Genomic DNA, 21043 nt, shown 5'->3' on the forward strand with positions numbered 1-21043 from the left:
CTACCACTGCACCCCACGGCGGGTGCTGCTGCCGTACAGGCGCAGGTGAGGGCAGTTGCTATCAGAAGCCTGATCTGACCAAACAGTGGTAATGGCTGGAGACTTCTCAGTTGGTGTGGAACATGCAAATGATAGCCAGTGAGGGTATACAGAAACATCGAAAGCCTACAGCACAGCACAGGCCCTTCGGCCCACAAAGCTGTGCCGCACATGTCCTTCCCTTAGAACTTACCTAGGTTTACCCATAGCCCTCTATTTTTATATAGTGGCTATCCGTATAAGGTCAAAGAGATGGGCTCCTGTGCAAGCTCTCAATCTATAAAGCAAAGGACAATAATTCATAGAAAAGGTCTTCATATAATGATTCATATACTTCCAATTGAGTAGAATAACATTTTGGGGATCAAAAGAAAATATTGTAATAATATGTTTGTATTAGAAGAGATTGCACGCTGCAATAAGACCCATAAGATGACCAGATGAGAGGTTTTGGTGTCAGCTGAAGGGTGTTGAGCCTAATACCACAAAAATATTCATATCTATTGTATTTATTGCTATGCATGGTACTTTAGGAATGACTTCCCTGACTCTGCTACGCCCTTTCAAGCAAATAGTATTCAAGATTCCACTGTTGCTCATCAAGAATGTAACCTCTCCAGTTTAAGGTGAACCTACTACTTCTATCCCAGTTCATAGCTGTAGGCTTCTATACCTCCGTATGGTCACAGTCTCAAAATGTGGGGTCAGCCATTCAGTACAGAGAAGGATCTTCATCATCCACAGGGCAGTGGGATATTTGGAGGCTCAGTCACTGAGTATGTTGTGAGCGGTTTTGGGCCCCTTATCTAAGGAAGCATGTGCAGGTATTGGAGAGGGTCCAAAGGAGATTTGTGAGAATAAAAGAGTTAACTTATCAGGTTTAGATGAACAGTCGGTGGGGGTGGGGGGGAGGAAGGAATCTCATTGAAACCTCTCAAATGTTCAAAGGTGGATGTGGAGTGCTGTTTCCTATAGTGGGGGAGTCTAGGACCAGAGGACACAAGCCCATGAATAGGAGGTTGTCTCTTTAGAACAGAGATGAGGAGGAATTTCTTAAGATAGAGGAATCTGTGGAATTCATTACCATAAATGGCAAATGGAGACCAAGCTATTGGGTGTATTTAAAGCGGAGGTTGATAGGTTCTTGATTAATAAGGGTGTCAAATCATGAGGGAAGGCAAGAGAATGGGGTTGAGAAGGACAATAAATTAGCCATGATGGAATGGTGGAGCAGACTCAATGGGCCAAATGGACTAATTCTGCTCCTATGTCTTATGGTCGTATGGTCTCATATTCAAGGCAGAGATTGTTAGATATTTGGATACAAGTGGAATCAAGGGATAAGGAGTTGGTGAAGGGAAGTGACACTGAGGAAAAAGGTCAGTGACGATTTAGTTGAATGACGGAGCAGGCATAAGAGGTAAATTGACCAGGTTTTATTTCTTATGGCCAGCTTTTTTTAAAGTACTCATGCAGCTTCCTTTTCTTTTTCCAAAGACGGACATGAAACAGAGACGTTTGTCATCCAGGAGCTGATCTAGTTCCATGAGATAAGGCAATTCTGATTTGATTAGCTTGATGAAGCTGCCCAGGGATGTCAGCAAGGCAGATTTCTGTTCGGTTTATTGACTGTGATTTGGTTCTGACCTTGCCTTGCTCCAGTTGCCCCGACATCCAGAATTCCATCAACTGCTTCACTGGTGAGTTCATGTGAAGATAAGTGCACCGGATGCGTATAACTGTGTAGAATTTGGTGTCAGTCGAATTAGATATAATTATAGGGCAATGTCATGTAAGATCTGAATGCAAATATGGACTACCTGGGGATGGCCATATCACATCTGCAAGTCAAAATCAGAATAACAACTGTCTGAAACTAAATGTCAAAGAGTAACACTCAGTGAGAACGATTCAGGAGCCGAAATGTAACTGGCATCATAGGTGAGTGAATTTGATGATAGGACGAAGAGAGACAGCAACGTATACAGCTTAGAGGACAGCACTAAGATACAAAAACATACTCATCTATGAACTGAGTAGGAAAATGGATCTCAGTGTAGGAAACTGTGAGGTAATCACTCTGGCTCCAAGAGATTAGAGCCAAGCACTTGGTAAATAATAGAAATTTAGCATCAGTGATAACGGAAAGAGATGTGGGGCCTGTGAACATAAATTATTAATGTGTCATGAACAGGTGTAGAAAATATTCAGTAAGGTTAAGGTGATGTAATGATGGACCATAGAGTATGGACTGGAATATAATTACCCAGGAGTTACGCTACAGTTAAGTAGAGTTTTAAAGTTTAAGACATAGGAGCAGAATTAGGCCATTCAGCCCATCAAGTCTGCTCCATCATTCCATCATGGCTGGTTTATTATCCCTCTCAACCCCATTCTCCTGCCTTTTCCCCATAACCTTTGATGTCCTTACTAATTAAGAACCTATCAGCCTCTGCTTTAAATATACCCAAAGGCTTGGCCTCCACAGGTGTCTGCAGCAATGAATTCCACAGATTCACCACCCTCTAGTTAAAGAAATTTCCTTTCCATCTCTGTTCTAAATAAACGTAATTTGAAGCTGTGCCCTCTGCTCCTAGATTCCCCTACTGTAGGAAACATTCACTCCACCTACAGTATTCTCTTTCCAGACCTTTCAATATTCAATAGGTATCTGATAGATTTGACTGTACCCAGATCACTGTGTGCATCTCTAGGTATCACACTGTGTGAAGGATCAGACCTGAAGGGAGTCTAATTTGAAGGAGATGATTTCCTGAAATTTAGATACTCAGTGGTTGACTTGATTGAGGTTATCAACTTTAATCACGGGGAACTCAGAGAATTTGGAGAGAAACTATTTTGTAGGTTTGGAGACTCCTGGACTTGGGAACAAAGCACAAGAATTAAAGCCAGAACCGTGAGGAGTAAAGTTAGGAAACATCATTGCACACAAATGTGGAATTTAAGACTCTTCCCCAATGATGTTCGGTCAATTGGTAATTCTAATTCTTTGATTGACAGCTTTTATTACAGAAATACACTGCAACGGGAGGAGTGGCAACACAGTTCAAGCTTGATCTTGTTGAGTGCTGGAATAGGCTGAGAAAAGACGAAGAAAAATTGGAAGTGAAACAAGTTGCAGAAATCTAGAGAAGGGGCAGAAGACTTCCATGATATAGGCATCCGTCAGTCTCAAGAGACCATGGATTTGCGCCTTAGAAAGTTTCCAGGGCGCAGGCCTGGGCGGGATTGTATGGGAGATCAGCAAGTCTCCCCTCTCCACGCCACCAAAGTTGTTAACTGAAGGGCCAATTCAGCTTGGCACCAGTGTCGTCGCAGAGCAATGTGTGGTTAAGTGCCCTGCTCAAGGACACAACACGCTGCCTTAGCTGAGGCTCGAACTAGTGACCTTCAGATCACTAGACCAATGCCTTAACCACTTGGCCACATGCCAAAGTACCAATGCTAAATCATGAAATAAAAACATTATCACTGCTTGCTTGTATTCCTTCCCCTTCCCCCAAGCTCTTATAAACACTAGAGATTTCACAGATGCTGGAAATCCAGAGTAACACACACAAAATGCTGCAGCAACTCAGCAGGCCAGGCAGCATCTATGGAGAGCAATAAAGAATCAACATTTCAACAGGACTCCTATCTTCTTATTTTAGGTTCTGCCTCCTTCCTTTTCAGTCCTTTAATATCCAGTCCAGTATTTTGGAAGGCTATCTTATTCATAACAAGTTAAGCTGTGACCAACTGCTGTAGGGAAAGATTATGTCCCATTTACCCATTATGTTGGAAGTTACACATAGTTTTGTGTATCACTCTGTAAAGGCTGTCAGAGATGACTTCACCACATCAGACGTGATGGAAGGTGATGGAAGTCACTGAACTTCACAGTCACCTCACTCCCACCGTTCCTCGAGTTCATTGGTACTTTGAGCACAGTGGAGCCCTGTTCAGTTCCAGCTGGCCCTGTCTCTTCATGGCATGACCTGGAAAGATGATGGAGGCAAGTAATCAAAAGGAATGAAAGGAAAAGGGCAAGTGATTTGCTCACTAGAGAGAATAAAACTTTACTGTCATACTGAGGGTCTGATTGGTGCAAATTGGCTGCAACTTCTCGACACCTAGAAGAATGGACTGTTTTATCAAGAATAGTGAACACCTGAGACAATCCCAACACCTTCATGTAAACTGGCCAAATTTCTATGTATCAATAATCAATGTATCATATTAACCAGCAGCTAGTAGAATGGACGTAGCAAAACCAGTCCTATAAATGGTAACAGGAACTCCAGGAAGTTGACACCATATAACCTGCTTACCATTTATTTGAATATATTAAAAAAATGACCTCAAAAGCTAGACTTCGCACATACTATATTGATCCCTTCTTTTACAGGGATATTTCAGTAAGCACACAACTCTATAACGTGAAATGAAGAAGCAGATTTTACATGAAGCTAGATTACACAGACATTTTGTAGTGAAGGCACAAAAGAGTGCAGATTTTGTGCTGTTCAGCAAATCTTCCATCTCTACACTTCTTTCCAATATTGTCATCAATATCAGAATCAGGTTTAATATTACTGAAATACGTTGTGAAGTTAGTTGTTGTTTTGCAGCAGTAGATAACAGTGTAATAGATAAAAATACTATAAATTACAATAAGAGATATAGATAAATATTGAATTAAATTAAATACAAACAATTCAAGCTGTTGCTTATACTGCAGACAAACATTTTACTGTTGGATCTGCATTTGCAGCTACATATGAACAGCATCTACAACACTAATAAATTGTTATTTTAGGAAACGTCCCAAGGTTGAAGACCCAAAGATGAGGCAAATGGAAATTGAAAGGTCCATGGAAAAGTAAGTTTGGAGAGAGTTTCTTCAGAGGGAATCATGAAAGAGTTTGATATTATCCATAAACTGACAACAAAAACATATTCATTTTTCTCTTAACTCATTTGTTGTTTCTAGGACCTTCTGGAAAGAAAATGGTTGCCTCATTTACCTAACAAAGCAAGAGTATACTTCCAAATGGCTATAAAGCATTTAAAAAATTCTAAAACTATGAAATACACTGTTTATAAAGAAATACACATTATTTTTGTTATCAATACATCTCATGTTACTTAATTCTGCATTGGCTATTTCTACTCTTTTGAATCAATTGAATTGACTTTATTTCTTACATCCTTCGCATACATGAGGAGTAAAAATCTTTATGTTATGTCTCTGCCTAAATGTGCAATGTGCTATCATAGAATTTTATAATAATTTATAATAAATAGAACAGTCAATGTAACATAGAATACACTCAGATCAGTGTGAGCTCATCAGTCTGTTGGCCTGGTGGAAGAAGCTGTCCCGGAGTCTGTTGGTCCTGGCTTTTATGTTGCGGTACCTTTACCGGAAGGTAGCAGCTGGAGTAGATTGTGGTTGGGAAGACTCGGCTCCCTGATGATCCTTTGGGCCCTTTTTACACACCTGTCTTTGTAAAAGTCCTGAATCATGGGAAGTTCACAACTACAGATATGCTGGGCTGTCCGCACCACTCTCTGCAGAGTCCTGCGATTAAGGAGGTATAAAGTAAAGTCAATTCAATTCAATTCTATGGGAAAGGATTTAAACTTACTGAATCATACTTAATGTGTTGCATCTATGATGTACTTCTATGAACTTCCTCCGTCCCAGCCATGACCATTGTTAAAATAGACCATCCACCACAGGACTCATGTCTAACCTAGAAGTGACAAAGAATGTGCAGGATTTTTAATATAAAAATACATTCCAAAACAATGCATGGATCTTTTATCATTAACTGGACCATGCCAAAGGTGATATTTTGGAAGGATTGGCTAAAAGCTGAGGCAAAGCACAGGATTTTAAGGACATTAAATGGAGCAAAAGGATTGCAATTCTGTGCTGTAGGTCAAAATGGCCGAAGGCATGGCTACATTAGTAGGATCCATGGAGGAAGAAATTCATAAGGTGGGACAAAGGGCACAGGAATACTGAGAGATATGGTGTTGAGGGAATTTTAGATGTGCTCAAGTTTACAAAAAGCGAAAATGCAAGACAACCATAATTGTATTGGTAAACAGTAAAATTTCTTCAGTCTGGTACAGTTGGGGGCTGGTGTAATCAGACTGGCAGTTTTTCTCAACTATCAAATGTTATTATTAATATCTCAATCTATATTTAATTCAACCTTTTTTGATGTTACACTGTAGTCAGAATCAGAATCAGGTTTATAATCACAACCTTATTTGACCTCCTTCCCCTCCCCCTACCTTCTTACACTGGCTTTTCCCCTGTCCCTTTCTTATCCAGCTGAACGGTCGTGGCCTGAAATGTCTCCTGTCTGTTCACCTCCATAGATGCTGCCTGACCTGCTGAGTTCCTCCAGCATGTTGTATTTCCAGCACCGGCAGAATCTCGCTATAAATTACAAAATAAATAAACAGTGGAAAATAGAGGGAATAATGAGGTGGTGTTCCTGGGTTCACAGAGTGTTCAGAAATCTCATGACAGAAGGGAAGAAGATGGTCCTGAATAATGCATTATAATACATCGTTTGATGACCCAAGCACAGTATGTTTAAAGGGAGGGTGGGGACCAGGGCTTTGATGAGTGGAAAGATAATGTGGTAATCATCACCTGCTGTTTATGGTCTGCAGTTGTACTGACAGAAGCATGGATAAGTGCTTCAGTGCAGACTGCCTGAAGCAGGAATGGCAGTGGATTAGTCCTGGAGGAAGAAGTATCGGTGGCACTATGAGATTGGAAGTTTATCACGGTATCAAGTGAGATTTTACTTGTTTACATGGAAGTCAAAAGCCTTTGGTGTTATTTATAGAATTTCGAATTTTCTGATAGTTTGCTTTATTATGAAATGTTCCAGAATGGCTTCAGCCTTCATACCACTGTGATCACTTCACTAAGTTATTGAGTGAAGCGTCAGGAGAGATTTGGGTTACTAAGGCGTCATATAGGTATCCACTTTATTGGACTAAAGGGTTTCATAGACTTATAGGACACACTGCAATTGAACTTCCGTAAAATGTTTGGAAATTGACTTTCTTCGTTTCAAATGAGTCAACAAATAAACGCTTCAGACTGGAGTTAATTTTACCTGTGGAATGAAGACCTACTCTCCTATTAAAAGGCGGGATCGCTGACTGTCAATCAAGGCAGGTTGCCGTGCAACAATGGAAGCAAGTAGAGAGGCAACCAATTGGAATAAAGTCTAGTGCACGGCGCGCCAATGAGATGAAGGGCTGGTCGGCATGATGGGCGGGCCCGGGGCTGCAAGCCTTGTCAATCACTCGCTGGTCAGGTTTGGGGAGGCGGAGGTCGATTGGACAGGTGAGATCGCGGATCGCTCACCTGGCGCACTTCTTTTGGTGCTCCGAACAGGGACGGGCGCGCTGTCTTGAGCAGCTCCGGATAGTTTTCAAAAACAACCATCCCGAGATCGTGGAGGATTAGAATTTAACGTCGTGAAATCAGCTTATCTTTGGAAAAGGCAAGATGTTTAAAAAGAAATCTAGAAACATAACAACGCCCACCAAGTAAGTAATTCACTATTTGCACAAATGCATTTTAGTTATTGCTATATTCAGCGCATACCATATTTTATATACTGTTGTAGTTTATAAATTTTCAAAAGTTTTCAATAATGTTTTTTAGTTCTACGTCTGTTTTCCTTTAAGACCGACCCCTGCGGACCAGTAAGCAGATGTTGGATATAAAAGTCTCGAATTAGTATAATATCCCACTTATCGATCGTTCACTGTTGCAACCCTGTGTAAATGCTGGTTATTGATCAGACTACTGAACTAATGAATTCCCATCTGAGGTTCCAAATTTCTCAGTACGACTAAGACCGTCTTCAATTGGATTAATTAATGTTTCCACTAATATTCACTCTTATTTCAAATTGCATAAATCACGTTTGTTCTGCATGGAAGTTGCCTGATTGAATGTGGGTTTCAAGCATCCTTTAAACTCCAAAGGGTGCGGCCACGTTGAAAACTTTTTTTATGAAGCCTAATTTATGGGTGCATTCAAGGCTGTGTGTCTCAGATTTAAAAAAACACCGACTGAACTGTAATTACCCTTAGCCCCGAGTTAATTGTTATCCGTCAATCCCCGCACTTGAAGGAGGCCACAGAAACTGTTGCTCCGCTGTCCAGTTACTGGACGTGGATTGACCCAGGATTGCCTAGTGACTAGTATCGTGTTTTTCCAGGTAGATAGATTCGCCTGAGCTGTCAAACTCCTAAAACTTCGTAGTGGGTGGGGTTCACTGTTCGAAGCTGCACCACACCAAACGATTAGCTAAATAAACGTAGTATGGAAATTTGATTTCTTGAATCAAACTCCACCTTCGGAGCTCGCTCTCTGCTGCCAGATGAGTAATTGGATTTAATGTCACACTCACTGAATCTCATTCCAATGAAACCAATGAGACCGGTATGTTTACAACCAAATATAAATTCCGATAGGAATTGTTTTTGACCCCACCTACTACAGGTGTGACCTGGATTTGAGAACCACCATCACCATTGCTATGTTGTTGGTCAGAATACATTGCATTCAGAGTCCATAAACCAGGAAGTTTGACCCTTAAAAAAAATATATATATATATATTCCGTGGGCAAACAGTTAAAGTGCACTTGTCAGATGGGTTCCTCCTTGAGATAAGGAGCTGGTCTAGTTTGTGCTTTTGGGAAAAGGGGCAGGAACAATGTACATTGGTAATTTAAAACAAAATGTGCTACCTGCGTTCCACGTCTGTTGGTAAACACAGGGGATCCTGCAGATGCTGGAAGTCCAGGTGAACACACACAAAGTGCTCCAGGAACTCAGCAGGTCAGGCAGCATCTATAGAGAGAAATAAAGAGTTGGTTTCAGGCCAAGACCCTTCATCAGGACTGGAAAAGAAATTTGGGGGGGGGGGGTGATTGGAAGGAATACCAGATGGAAGGTGGTAGGTAAAGCCAGGTGACCCCCACCCAACCTTCTTATTCTGGTTTCTTCCACCTTCCTTTCAAGTCCTGATGAAGGGTCACTGCCCAAAACGAACACTCTTAATTCCTCTCCATAGATGGTTTCTGACCTGAGTTCCTCCAGTATATTGTGTATGCTGCATGTCTGTTTTTATCAGAAAGGTATATAGTTAATGCCTGGGTGGATCCTTTCAATGAATAAGTTCTTTGTTGTTTTTCCAGTTCCAGCTTCTTTGTTCATCTGTAAATGTAATTGTTTCTACCTTTGGCAGTTATGCCTTCAGCTGCTAAGACCCCAAACTCTGGAAATCCCCCCCCCCCCAATGCTTCTGCCTCCCTTTTCTTCAAGTGTTTCTTAGAGGTGTCTCTTTGACAAAGCTTTTGACCCCCCCCCCCCCCCGCCCTAATAAGTTCTTTATTTGTGAAACTTTGGAGAAGGGCCTTCAGTTGTTTTGATGCACCTCAGTTGTTAATTGGGAATTATATGATGAATTCTCTCTAAATGCCACAAACACGGACTACTTCCAGCATTCTTTGTTTTTATTTTCATTATTAATGGAAATTGTGTTGCTCTAACTGGGAGGACCCATTTCTGTATTGTTGAAAGCAAAAATATTTGTTGACTTATGATCTAAACTACTTTTATGTGGTGCGTAGTTCTAGGTATATCCCATAGAACAGCACAACAATTGCACATATGGAAGATTTTGTCCCCTTCTGCATGAGGTTTCAGCAGCTCAATAACTTGCTAAGTTAATTTCTTAGGAAGTCTATTGAAAGGCCGTGATAGAGTGGACGTTGAGAGGATGTTTCCTACAGTGAGGGACCAGAGGGCTCAGCCACAGAATAGAAGGACACCCCTTTAGAATGGATTTTAGAAGGAAATTTCATTAGCCAGAGGGTGGTGAATCTGTGGAATTCATTGCCACAGATAGCTGTGGAGGCCAAGTCATTGGATATATTTAAAGCAGATGTTGATAGGCTATTGATTAGTAAGGGTGTCAAAGGTTACGGGGAAAAGGCAGGAGAATGGGGTTGAGAGGGAAAATAAATCAGCCATGATGAGACAGTGGAGTCAATGGACCAAGTGAACTAATTCTGCTCCAGTGTCTTATAGTCTCCTAGTCTTATGGATTTCTATCAATGCTGAAGGCTACTTGAACTTAAGCACCTTGAGACAAGTTGCTATGTTGAGTGTGTTAAATAAATGCAAGCTGTTATCAATGGTGAAAGATAGAGCAATGAACATTAGACTTTAGAAGATAAACTATTTTGAGGTTATACTGAATTTTCTTGAGAACGTTACACGACTAATAGGCAAAAATGAATCTTAGCCATTCGGATTTCAGGATGGATTTGACAATTTATTATATCATTGTCTGATTCATTAACCATGAGAGGAATGACAAAATATTCTGCTGAAAGGATGAAGCACGTTGATCTTTTGCAGTCTGGATATCACTCACCAGCACAATTTTTCCTTGCCATCTTTAAAAAGGACTTGGAGGGATAGAATATTGCCTACGGGATCCAGGTTTGGGAAAGGCACTAAGCTTGGGGAAAAGCCAAGCACATTGCCATGTGTGCCGTGATTCCAATTTATCACCCCTGCTGGGGCAGCAGCTCACTGGGGTCAGTTGTCCCCAGGTGTGGCCCGTGTTCTTGGTGTGTTCTTCCTCTCCCAGGAATGAGGTCTTTGAGCTTCTGTCGGTGTTTTCGTAACGCTGGGTTTTCAGGGCCTGGGTCTCCTCCTTTTGTAGCCAGGCTTGGGACAGTCCATGATGGAGGTCCATGGTTCTAAAGGACCTAGAAAATCTCAAGGCTGCGATACAGGTGGAATTCACAACAATTCAGTGTTAATCAAGTTCACATAAAACATTAGAACGTGGTGCACATACATCAGGGTAAGGAGCTTGGAGTAAAGGAGCAAAAAGAGATCAATTTTTGGTGAATGGGTCATCAAAATTATTGATTTGGTTATTAAGAGAAGCTATTAATTCTAAACTGTACAATATGTATAAACGCAGAATCAGTCAATTGGTAGCACGGTAACCTTTTCAATTATTCAAAAATGTCATGTCAGGGACCAATGGGACTGGACAAATTCTGTTGCACTTACAGAATTTTTAATGGTGTTTTGAGGATTAAATTCTGTTTTGACTTGGCAAGTCCATCAAAATGGAAGGTGTATGTGGAGTACAAAGGCTGTAAACATTGAATGTGGAGGAATGTTACCAGGTGTCTCCAGCTTTGTAAAACATCGCAGGTTAGACAGCATTCTCATTGCATGCCTCAGCTACTGAAACTGGTGCCAAACCTTTCTCCTAAAATCAAAACCCAGTTTAACAAACTAATGCCATCATGCAAATCTCTGACTTCATCTTTCTACATCTGTTATATTATGAAATACTGCAGCAAACCATACTGATAATTTGATAGGCAATGTGCAACATACAGTATATGGAATGTAATTTGTGATTGCTCTGGGCTTTCATATTAACACACAGGCAAAATGTTCTAAAGAAATTATAAAGAAAATCAATATTACATAAATATTTAACAGTATGGTAATAAGTTGTAAGCTAATTACTTTTAACATTTGAATTATTTAGTACTATCATTAACTTTAATCCCCAATGGCCAGATTTCATTGTTCAGACTTTTCTGATTTTGATTGATGGCCCAGTTAATGGAATCTTTAGTGGGTTTGCCCAGAACTTGATGGGCAAATCATTTTACCATTCCAATTAATAATGATACATTTAATCTAGTGGAAAATGCAAAAATTATCAAACACAGTTCTTAAGCTCGTTAAAGTAAATTTTCCTATATAATTGTATCTTGCAAAGCTTTTCTAAAATCATTTTGCTGACAATCAGGTACACTCAGTGGCCAATTTTTGTAGGTATAGGAGTGGAATCCGGTGTGGCCTTCTGCTGTTGTAGCCCATCCACTTCAAGGTTTGACGTGTTCTGCATTCAGAGATAGTTCTCTGCACTTCTGCATCCCCCTGTCGCAGCATGTGGTTATTTGAGCCACTGTCAGTTTGAACCAGTCTGGCCATTCTCTTTCGGCCTTTCTGATTAACTTGACACTTTCGCCCACAGAATTGCCACTCACTGAATGTTTTTGTTGTTCTTCACATCATTCTCTGTAAACTCCAGAGCAGGGGTTCCCAACCTGGGGTCCACAGACCCCTCGCTTGATGGTATTGGTCAATGGCATGAAAAATGGCTGGGAACCCCTCATCTAGAGACTGTTGTGCAGGACAATCCCGGAGCAGCAGTTTCCGAGAAGCTCAAACCATTCTGTCTGACACCAACGATCATTCCATAGTCAAAATCACTTGGATCACATTTCTGCCCCATTTTGATGTTTGGTCTGAACATTAACTGAACCTCTTGACCACGCTTTTATGCATTGAGTTGCTGCCACATGATCAGCTGATTAGATATTTGCATTAATGAGCAGGGGTACAGGTGTCCCTAATAGAGTGGCCACCGAGTGTATGTTTGAATGCTGTAATTTAACAAATGTAATAATTCATCCCTGCTTTGGATGGGAATAGTATGTCTGACCAATCTTGTATTGGCAAGGATGAATTTCTAAGTAAAAGTGTCTCATCTTTGATCTGGCTTCTCCAAATTCTGTTTTATGTTTATTGGAGAGGAAGTGATTAATGAAACACAGGTTGTAGTTTTCTGCCCCTTGCAGAGATTTAAATGATCTAGGTGAGCAGCAAGACTGCTGATCTAGTCATAGGTGCTGATTTCTGGATGAGCAATCAAATTAAAGCCTCATCTACTCGTTAAAGGAGCTGAGAAAGATCCTAGGCAACTATTTTGAAGGATTAAATAGGAAGCATTCCTAGTATTATACCTTAACCAACCTCACTAAAATGATAAGATGGTTGTTATTGCTATATTTAGAATTTGGTGTATACAAATTTCTTGTCTTTCATTACTAGCTACACTTCAATTACTATCCTATTGTATATCTGACTGCTTCAGGCAGACATGTAAAGCACTATATAAACAAATTTTCTTCCTGTTTTTACTCTGTTTATATATTTACATGGTGGTCGTAATACATTACCTTTAAGCTAAAGGAAAATCTGAGAATTTATAAAAATGCAGAAGCTAATAATGAGACAGAAAATTCTGGGAAAGTGCAGCAGGTTAAGCAGCAAATCTGGAGAGAAAAAGATCTTTCTGGTCAAAGATCATTCGTCAGAACTAAGGCATCTTCCACCTGAAAAATTATCTCTGTTTCTCTTTCCACTTTCTGAGTTTTCCCAGCATTTCTGTTTTTTATAATCTCTCAGCCGATATGAATCCTTAATCCTATGTAACGTCACTGGAGGGAGACACTATGACATCTCCTCCAGGTCATTTTGAGTCTCTCCAGAAACTGGCACTTCCTGGTGTGAGTTATGCTTGTGTTGATGAAGAACCTGCACAAGGAAATTTACTGTACTTGAATATCAAGTAACTCAGTTAGCAATTTTAGACCATATTCCTGCCCCATTCAGCCATGGAAATTTACAGTTCCGTAGAGGCTCACCTACTACCCACACTATGTGCAAGAAGAGATAGCGAGGCTTTTCCCACATTCCTGCCCTTAATGTCTAATTTTGCAGATCCTAGTCTTCCTTGTTCATCTTGGTACTCTTTATATGTTGTGAACAGTTCTGCCTCTGCCAATCTTTCAGCCAGCGAGTTCCAGACGCTACAGCTCTTTGAAAGGACATTTTCCCTCTACTGATTAGTCGTCATCGTAGCATAACGGTTAGAGTAACACTTTACAGTGCCAACTGTAAGATCGGAGTTCAATTCCCACTACTGTCTGTAAGGAGTTTAAATGTTCTCCTTGTGACTATGTGGGTTTTGTCCAAGTCCTTTGGTTTTTTTCCCCAGATTCCAAAGACATCCAAGTTAGGTTAGTGAGTTGTGGGCATGCTATGCTGGTGCAGGAAGCAAGGCAGCACTTGCAAGCGGCCCCCAGCACATCCATGACACAGAAGGATGCATTTCAATGTATCCGTGACAACTAAAGCTCATCTTTACATTTGAGTGTCTTAAGTCTAAAGATCCCTCTTATTTGATGCCTCTGCTAAAGTCCTTGTAGACGTCCTCCTATATTTAAACATCCTTTGCTTGAATTTCACCTCAGCTATTTTTGTTTCAAAGACATCAACTGTTCAATTACTCCTCAACACTGAACTTCTCCATCCTCGTGTAACGTCTTTCTGATCTACTTCTGCAGTGCTGCCGCCTCTTTCCAACACAGGACTCCAGCTGTGGCCACATTTATAAAGTGGTCATGCGGGATTTTGACCAGAAACATCAACATTTCCTTTCCTTCCACAGGTTCTCGGTGACCTGCTGAGTTCCTCCATCAGGTATTCCAGCATCTGTAATCTCTTGTTTTCCCCTAGCTGTGGCCCGACTCTTTTATTATAACTTTTCAGCATGTTAGTTTCTTGTCTGCTTTGAACTTACACCTAGTAGTATCAGTGAACCTTACATTTTCCTTACAGTTTTTATCTAATTGCTGTTTCTGTTATGATAAGCTATGCTATAATGTTATAACAGTGTTAATACTTATAGGATCTAATTTCATTTGTCAAAGTTTGCACCAGCCTATCAGATTCTCTGAAGATTACCTGTATCATCAGTAAAATACTGAAGGCTTTTGTGCATTGTGGGATCTTGTAAGTTTAGCAGCAGCAACTATCTTTTTGATAACATGATGGGGAAGAAAAGCTATTTCTCTTGAGTTTATTTTAATTTTCTTTATTATGGTTCCTTTTGATTTTAAAATGGTCAGACTTGGTTTTCAAGTTCTCCGATATTTTTTGAAAACCCTCCATGGGCTCACCGTTTCCAAACGTTGAAACACCTTGCTGTTCTAGAACCATCTAAGTGTTCAGCAGTTCAGACTGTTTGCAAATCATGGATTTTCACTGCTCTGTCACCAGTGCCCTAGCCTTTAGCTAGCTGCCCATGCCCTACATGACTATCACAAATACGAGAACATCAAAGGTTTCCAAGGTACATTTAATGTCAGAGAAATGTATACAATTTACATCCACAAAAAACGCTTTTTCTTTGCAACCATCCACAAAAAACAGAGGAGGGCCCCCAAAGAACGAACGACAGTTAAATGTTAGAACCCCACAGTCCCCCCAGCTCCTCTCCCTCCCACGTGTAAGCAGCAGCAAGCAACGATCCCCCACTTCCCCCACCGACAAAAAAAAGCATCTGCACCCACCACCGAGCATTCAAGTGTGCAGCAAAGACACAGACTTGCAGTACCCCAAAGACTACTCATTCACCCGGTATTTGACATACCACAGGCTCTCTCTCTCTCCCTAATAAGGGAGAAAGAGGTGTCCCCGTTTCACAGCGGAGGGGAGACATAACAAAAAACTCGCTGATTTACGATGTTAAAAATCCGTTGTGTTGCTTTTTCCAAGCTCTGCGCCCAAAGATCGCGGGTCTCTGGGCACGCAGCCAGAGATCTTCCATCTCCCACGACACACCGATTTCCTGCCAAGTCACTGACCTTCGGTCTGCCCATCTCCAGAACCATGAGATCCCGGAGCTCCGAAGGTGAGCTAATCTCTCAGGCCGCATCCTTGGCATATGGAATAACGGCCGTTCGTGGAACCCCGAGAGCAGGTCCCGTTCCCGCAAAGAACCCAAGTCAGTGTGTAACTCCAGGTCAGGGTCTTCAAAAGAACCCCAAAGATGCAAGAAGTCGCTGTTAGGTGCCACACACACACACCTGACAGCATCTATAGAAAAGAGTAAACGGTCTACATTTTGGTCCCGATGAAGGGCCTTAGCCTGTGACATCTGCTGTGCATGCCTGGCCTGCTGGGTTCCTCCAGCTTTGTGTGTGTGTGTGTGTTGTCTCACATATGGGAATTCCCTTCCAGAACCTCTCAATGTCTTTCCTCCTTTGAGACACTTGTTAGATTAAGCCTGGTGTTTTAATATCTACCAATGTGACTTAAAACATGTCACAACATACTAAAAAGACTAATTTTCTCCTTCACTTTCTTCCTGGCAATTCAGTGGGGTCACAGTTCCTGCACTAGCCCTAGCATTGGTGCAAGGATCCAAGAACTAATTCCGATATGGAAATGCAAGAGAAACTAAACATGAAGGAACCTCACTGGCAGCTCCCCACAGGGCAGTAGACCATTGGTGCCCAGTTATGGTTTGTTTGAGATTTTCCACTTTGGTTACACAAGCACAAAATCTCTAAACCAGATGAAATTTACCAGCAAAGTCTGAGACTTCAGTTGTCTTTTAACTGAGACGCACCCACACCACACCCAAAACCAGGAAGTTTAGCGGAGTGAGAAAGAAACTGTTGTATCTCTGTGGGTCATGCAGCATCTGTAGGGAAGGGAATCGTTGACATATTGGGTCACAACCCTGCATCAGAACACCTAACCTCAGCCCAAAATGTTGCCAGTTTCTTCTCCTTCACATATGCTCTTTGACCTGCTGAGTTCTTCCAGCAGTTTGTATTTTTTCTTGCTCAAGATTCCAGCATCTGGAATCTCGTTATCTCCAAGCTCTGTAAAGGCTGCCCGAATGAGTTCAATACTCAAGGACTGATGATCTGTAAACCGAGATTCTGCAGAAGCTGGAAATCTTCAGCAACATGCACAAATTGCAGGAGGAACTCAGCGAGTCAGACAGCATCTGTGAGGGGAATAAGCTGATGATGTTTTGAGTTGAGACCCTTCATCGGGACTGGAAAGGGAGGAGACATAAATGAGAATAAGAAGGTGGGGCTAGGGAAAGGAGTACAAGCTGGCAGGTGATACGTGAGACCAGGTGAGGAGGAATGTGCTCTCCTTCTCCCTTCTTCTCTCCTTTTCTATTGCCCATTCTGGTTACCCTCTCACCTCTTTTTGTCTCCTCACCTACCTATCACCTCCCTTTGGTTCCTCTCCTCCTTCCCTTCATTCCATGGTTCACTGTCCTTTCCTATCAGATTCTTCCTCCTTCAGCCCCTTACCTCTTCCACTTATCAGCTCCCAGCTTCTTAGGTCATCCCACCATCACCTGGTCTCATCTATGACCTGCCATCTTGTACTCCTCCCCCTCTTCCCATCTTCTTATCCTGGCTTCTGCCTCCTTCCTTTCTAGTCCTGATGAAAGGTCTCGGGCTGAAATATCAACTGTTCATTCCCCTCCATAGATACTGCCTGATCTGGTGAGTTCCTCCAGCACTTTGTGTGTTATTCAATTATCTGTGCATCTGTATAGCTGTCAATATATCCATCTGGCTTATTTTCCCTTCCTTTCCATTTCTGATTAACGATCTCAGCCCAGAACATTGACTAATCATTGGTAACTTCTCTTGGCCCACCCCGTTTGGTGGTGCAATAATATCAGCACTGGACTCCGGAGCAAAGGTTCCCGATTTCAACTCCAAGTAGGGTTGAGCGTCGAGCTAGCAACTCGGCCTCATTAAAAACAAGAATAGCTTGCTACGGAAACACCGTCATGACGGTGCCCCGATCACTCCACTGCCGAGTTAAGGGCTATTTTTCTTCTTTCTCTTGGCCCATCATTGAAATGTTCCCAAAACCAATGCTCTCATTTTCATGGACTCTTCATCTCATGTCCTCGATACTTATGGCTTATTTATTTCTTTCTTTTTGAATTTGTACAGTTTGTTGCCCTCTGAATGCTGGCTGAACTCAAGTTTTTCATTGATTCCGTGATGGTTATTATTCAGTAGATTTATTGACTGTGCCCACAAGGAAATGAATCTCAGGGTTGTATATGGTGATATATATTTACTTTACTTTGAACTTTATTCCCTTCCACAGATGCCGCTCGAATTGGTGATGTGTGGAGTGGCTCTGTCATAGGCACGCATATCTCACTTGTGAAACCATGGAGCTCAAATCAAATTTCTGGCAGCCTCTTTTGCATGAGAAGCGGGCAGATAGTCACCCTGCCACACCTGCTCACTGCTGCTGAGCTGTCAGTGCTGCTTTTATCATAGAGTAACTCTTTACACCTACACCCATTGCTCCGATTCTCTGGATGCCTCGAGAGCAGATCCAGTATTGCCATCAGTCCTAAAGCTTACAGTACGGGTGGGGGAAAAAAAAATAAAAGCAATTTAGAACTGTGCCATATTGCACTTTGAGTTTCATCAGAATAATAGTGCAATTAATTGTTTTAATGCAATTTACCAATTTTTTTTTTAAGTCCATCAGCTCTTGCTGGAGAATTTGACTTTACCCTTGCTCCTGCAGCAAACATAATTCCACCGATCTATTGTTTCAGACGGATTTTATAATTCTGGCCTTTTAAAAAGGGAGGAGCCGCGTTGATAACCATGCAAGGAATGCTCGGGGTGTGTCTTGCACAGCACATTAAAGCTGGATGTTGAAGCCAGTCTAACTCGAGTGAATGGCTTAAAATCTTTGAGAACGGGAATTACAAGTATGTCAGTTAATAATGGGGGGTGGAATGCCATTGACTAGCTTGACTAATTGGGTAAATAGAAACACCTGTTGGAGGGAGCTGGTGAAAGTTGACTGCCAACCTTCCATTGTGATGGGGAGAAGATCACAACAAATCGCTGAACATGAAGCGACCTCCCACAGCTCTTGTCAGATTGTAATTTGTGCAAGCTGGCCATTGCACTTCCTGTGTCACAGTACTGCGCACAAAGAAGAGGAACGTGCCTGCTTGCATTGAGCTCTGGGTTGATGTGAAATGCCGTCGCTCAGCCGCTCAGGGTAAACACAGCAACAACCACTCGTAGTATCTGTGGACATCATCTACACTGACGTTCCTGCAAGGATCAAGATCTGCCCGTAGATCATGCTCCCCGTTCAGGCTCTGCCTTCTCAGTGTTCACCTGTGCCAGGACCACAAGGGGGACTATAGGCAGTGGGCAGTGCCCTTACCCCCTGCTGGGCTTCGCTGGTGTGATTTCTCCTCAGAGGCACCTAGCGGCCTCAGCAGATTAAGGGACAGATCTAACAATGCACAAAGTAACATGACTTGTGTCAGCGCTAATAAAGCTGATTCTGATTCTGAACTCCGGGCTCGAAGGACAGCAAGACCTTCTTTCTGCCCTGCTTAATGGGCTGGCTGGTGTCCTGGGGAAACTTTGATGCTCCCAGTACAGCAGGTATCGTCCCATGTGTGGTCGGGATTGGAGAGCGAGTCACTAAGCTACAGGTGAAGGTAGTCCACCTGGAATGGACTCCAACACCTGCAACCCCTTTCCCTGTTACCCCCACACCAAGGTGCATCCCGTGCCCCAAGTGCTGCAGGCACTTCAGAGCTCAGCACAGTTAGACCTGGAAGTGTAGGCTTTCTCTCCCTCTTACTTGGCCCACAGACTGATGAATTGGCTGCTGGGTGATCGGGAATTGACTGAATACAAATCCAAGTCTTCACTGACAATAGTCACTTCAAGAAATTGTTGTAAAAGATGAAGTTAGCTGCTGATTTCTGGTGATGCCCGAAGTGTCAAGTGCAGTAGAGCCTTCAGTGTATGCTTTATGTGCTTGAAGGTATTTCCTCCAATAATGGAGGAACTTCAGAGGTCACAGGGCAAGGGGCTGGGTGGGGGGTGTTAGATCCACAGGTGGGCAGGAATTGAAATAATGAAGGAAAGGGTTATGCTGCTTTGTATGCTATTCTTCAAGAATTCCGTTGGAGAATCCTGAGAAAGATGTGAGTGAGTGTAGACCCCCACACTCTGTGGACCTCCCTGGCTTTGTCATGTTGTCATCTCTCCTGACCAGTACCCATTAATGTATCTACAGAATATAGGCAGCTCTTAAATATGGCTGGGCCCACAGGACTCTCAAGGGACAGAGAAACTGTGCATGCTAGGCATGACTGCTAATGCCTTGGAAGCCATTTACTTGGTTTGGGCCGATGGACACAAGCTGCCTGTGTAGAAAATTCCCTTTGATTCTGGTTCTCCAGAGCAACTGGAACTTGAAGGGAAGCAGTCAGTGACAATATTTATCCTCTTTCTCTTTGTACTGCTCCAGGAAATGAAAGTCTTATTTCCTTCACCAACTCTGATGCAGTGGTTGGAGTTGAAACATCCTGATAAGATTGGTATTGCGTAAGATTCTGGGTCTGATGATCTCTGTGATCACTTGCGCTCACTATTCAGGCCGCACACGGAGAGCGGACAGAGCACCGGACACCTACTGGCATTGTGTCCTAGCAACGAGAGGAAGGGAGTGGCGGGGAAGGGGTGTAGGAGGAAACATAACAAAATCTGCAGCGTGAGTGTGTATGCATTGAATTAAAGTAGAATATTAACTACAGACTTAGTAAAGGATTGATTAACTCTTATGGTCTGTGGGTGGTGAATTTTATGGTGAAAGCCTTTTTCCTCATCAGAGGAGTTCATGAGCAGTTCAGCTGTGGTTGTATCCAGTAATATTTAACCCTCGTGTGCTGGAAAAAAAATGGCATGGCGATTTTTTTTTTTCAATGGTTAGGAGCAATTATTGCTTCCAAATATTGTTTATAGTAAATGAGGCTTCCTGCTTTAATGAAGTTTGAAGGAGGTTAATCCACCAGATAGACTCAATGATTTAAATGCCGTTTGAGCTGTGGAAGTACTAGAATGGCCACAAAGTCAGTTTCATGTTAAAATACAACTTGGGTGGGGAGTGTGGATTAGTCAGGCAGGATAAATATGATTGTGGATCAACTTCAGCCCATTGATAAACTGATATGGCAGACCTAATGCTAGCTTTCCAAGCCGCTTGATCTTTCCCCTCTGTTGTTGTGGGGAATGTTGCGTGAAGTGGGGAAAATGGAATGTTACACTGTCCAGTCATCTGAAGGTTTCACACTCAGCAAGACAGATTAGAATCAGAATCAGGTTTGTTATCTATGACTATGTAGTGAAATTTGTAATTTTGCTGCAGCAGTACAGTGCAATACA

The 21043-nt window shown here is 42.1% G+C and overlaps 1 protein-coding gene across 1 annotated transcript in view; it reads left to right on the forward strand.

Annotated features, from left to right (window-relative positions):
- Nucleotides 1-7414: 7414 nt before the first annotated feature.
- ppl (periplakin) overlaps nt 7415-21043 on the forward strand; it is an 81999-nt gene continuing 68370 nt past the window's right edge. Inside the window, exon 1 of the mRNA XM_073060365.1 lies at nt 7415-7629. Within this exon, the coding sequence (XP_072916466.1) occupies nt 7589-7629 (41 nt within the window). The 5' untranslated portion in view covers nt 7415-7588. The remainder of the gene's footprint in view (nt 7630-21043) is intronic.

Source organism: Hemitrygon akajei, chromosome 11, assembly GCF_048418815.1.
Source record: "Hemitrygon akajei chromosome 11, sHemAka1.3, whole genome shotgun sequence".
Lineage (NCBI taxonomy): Eukaryota > Metazoa > Chordata > Chondrichthyes > Myliobatiformes > Dasyatidae > Hemitrygon > Hemitrygon akajei.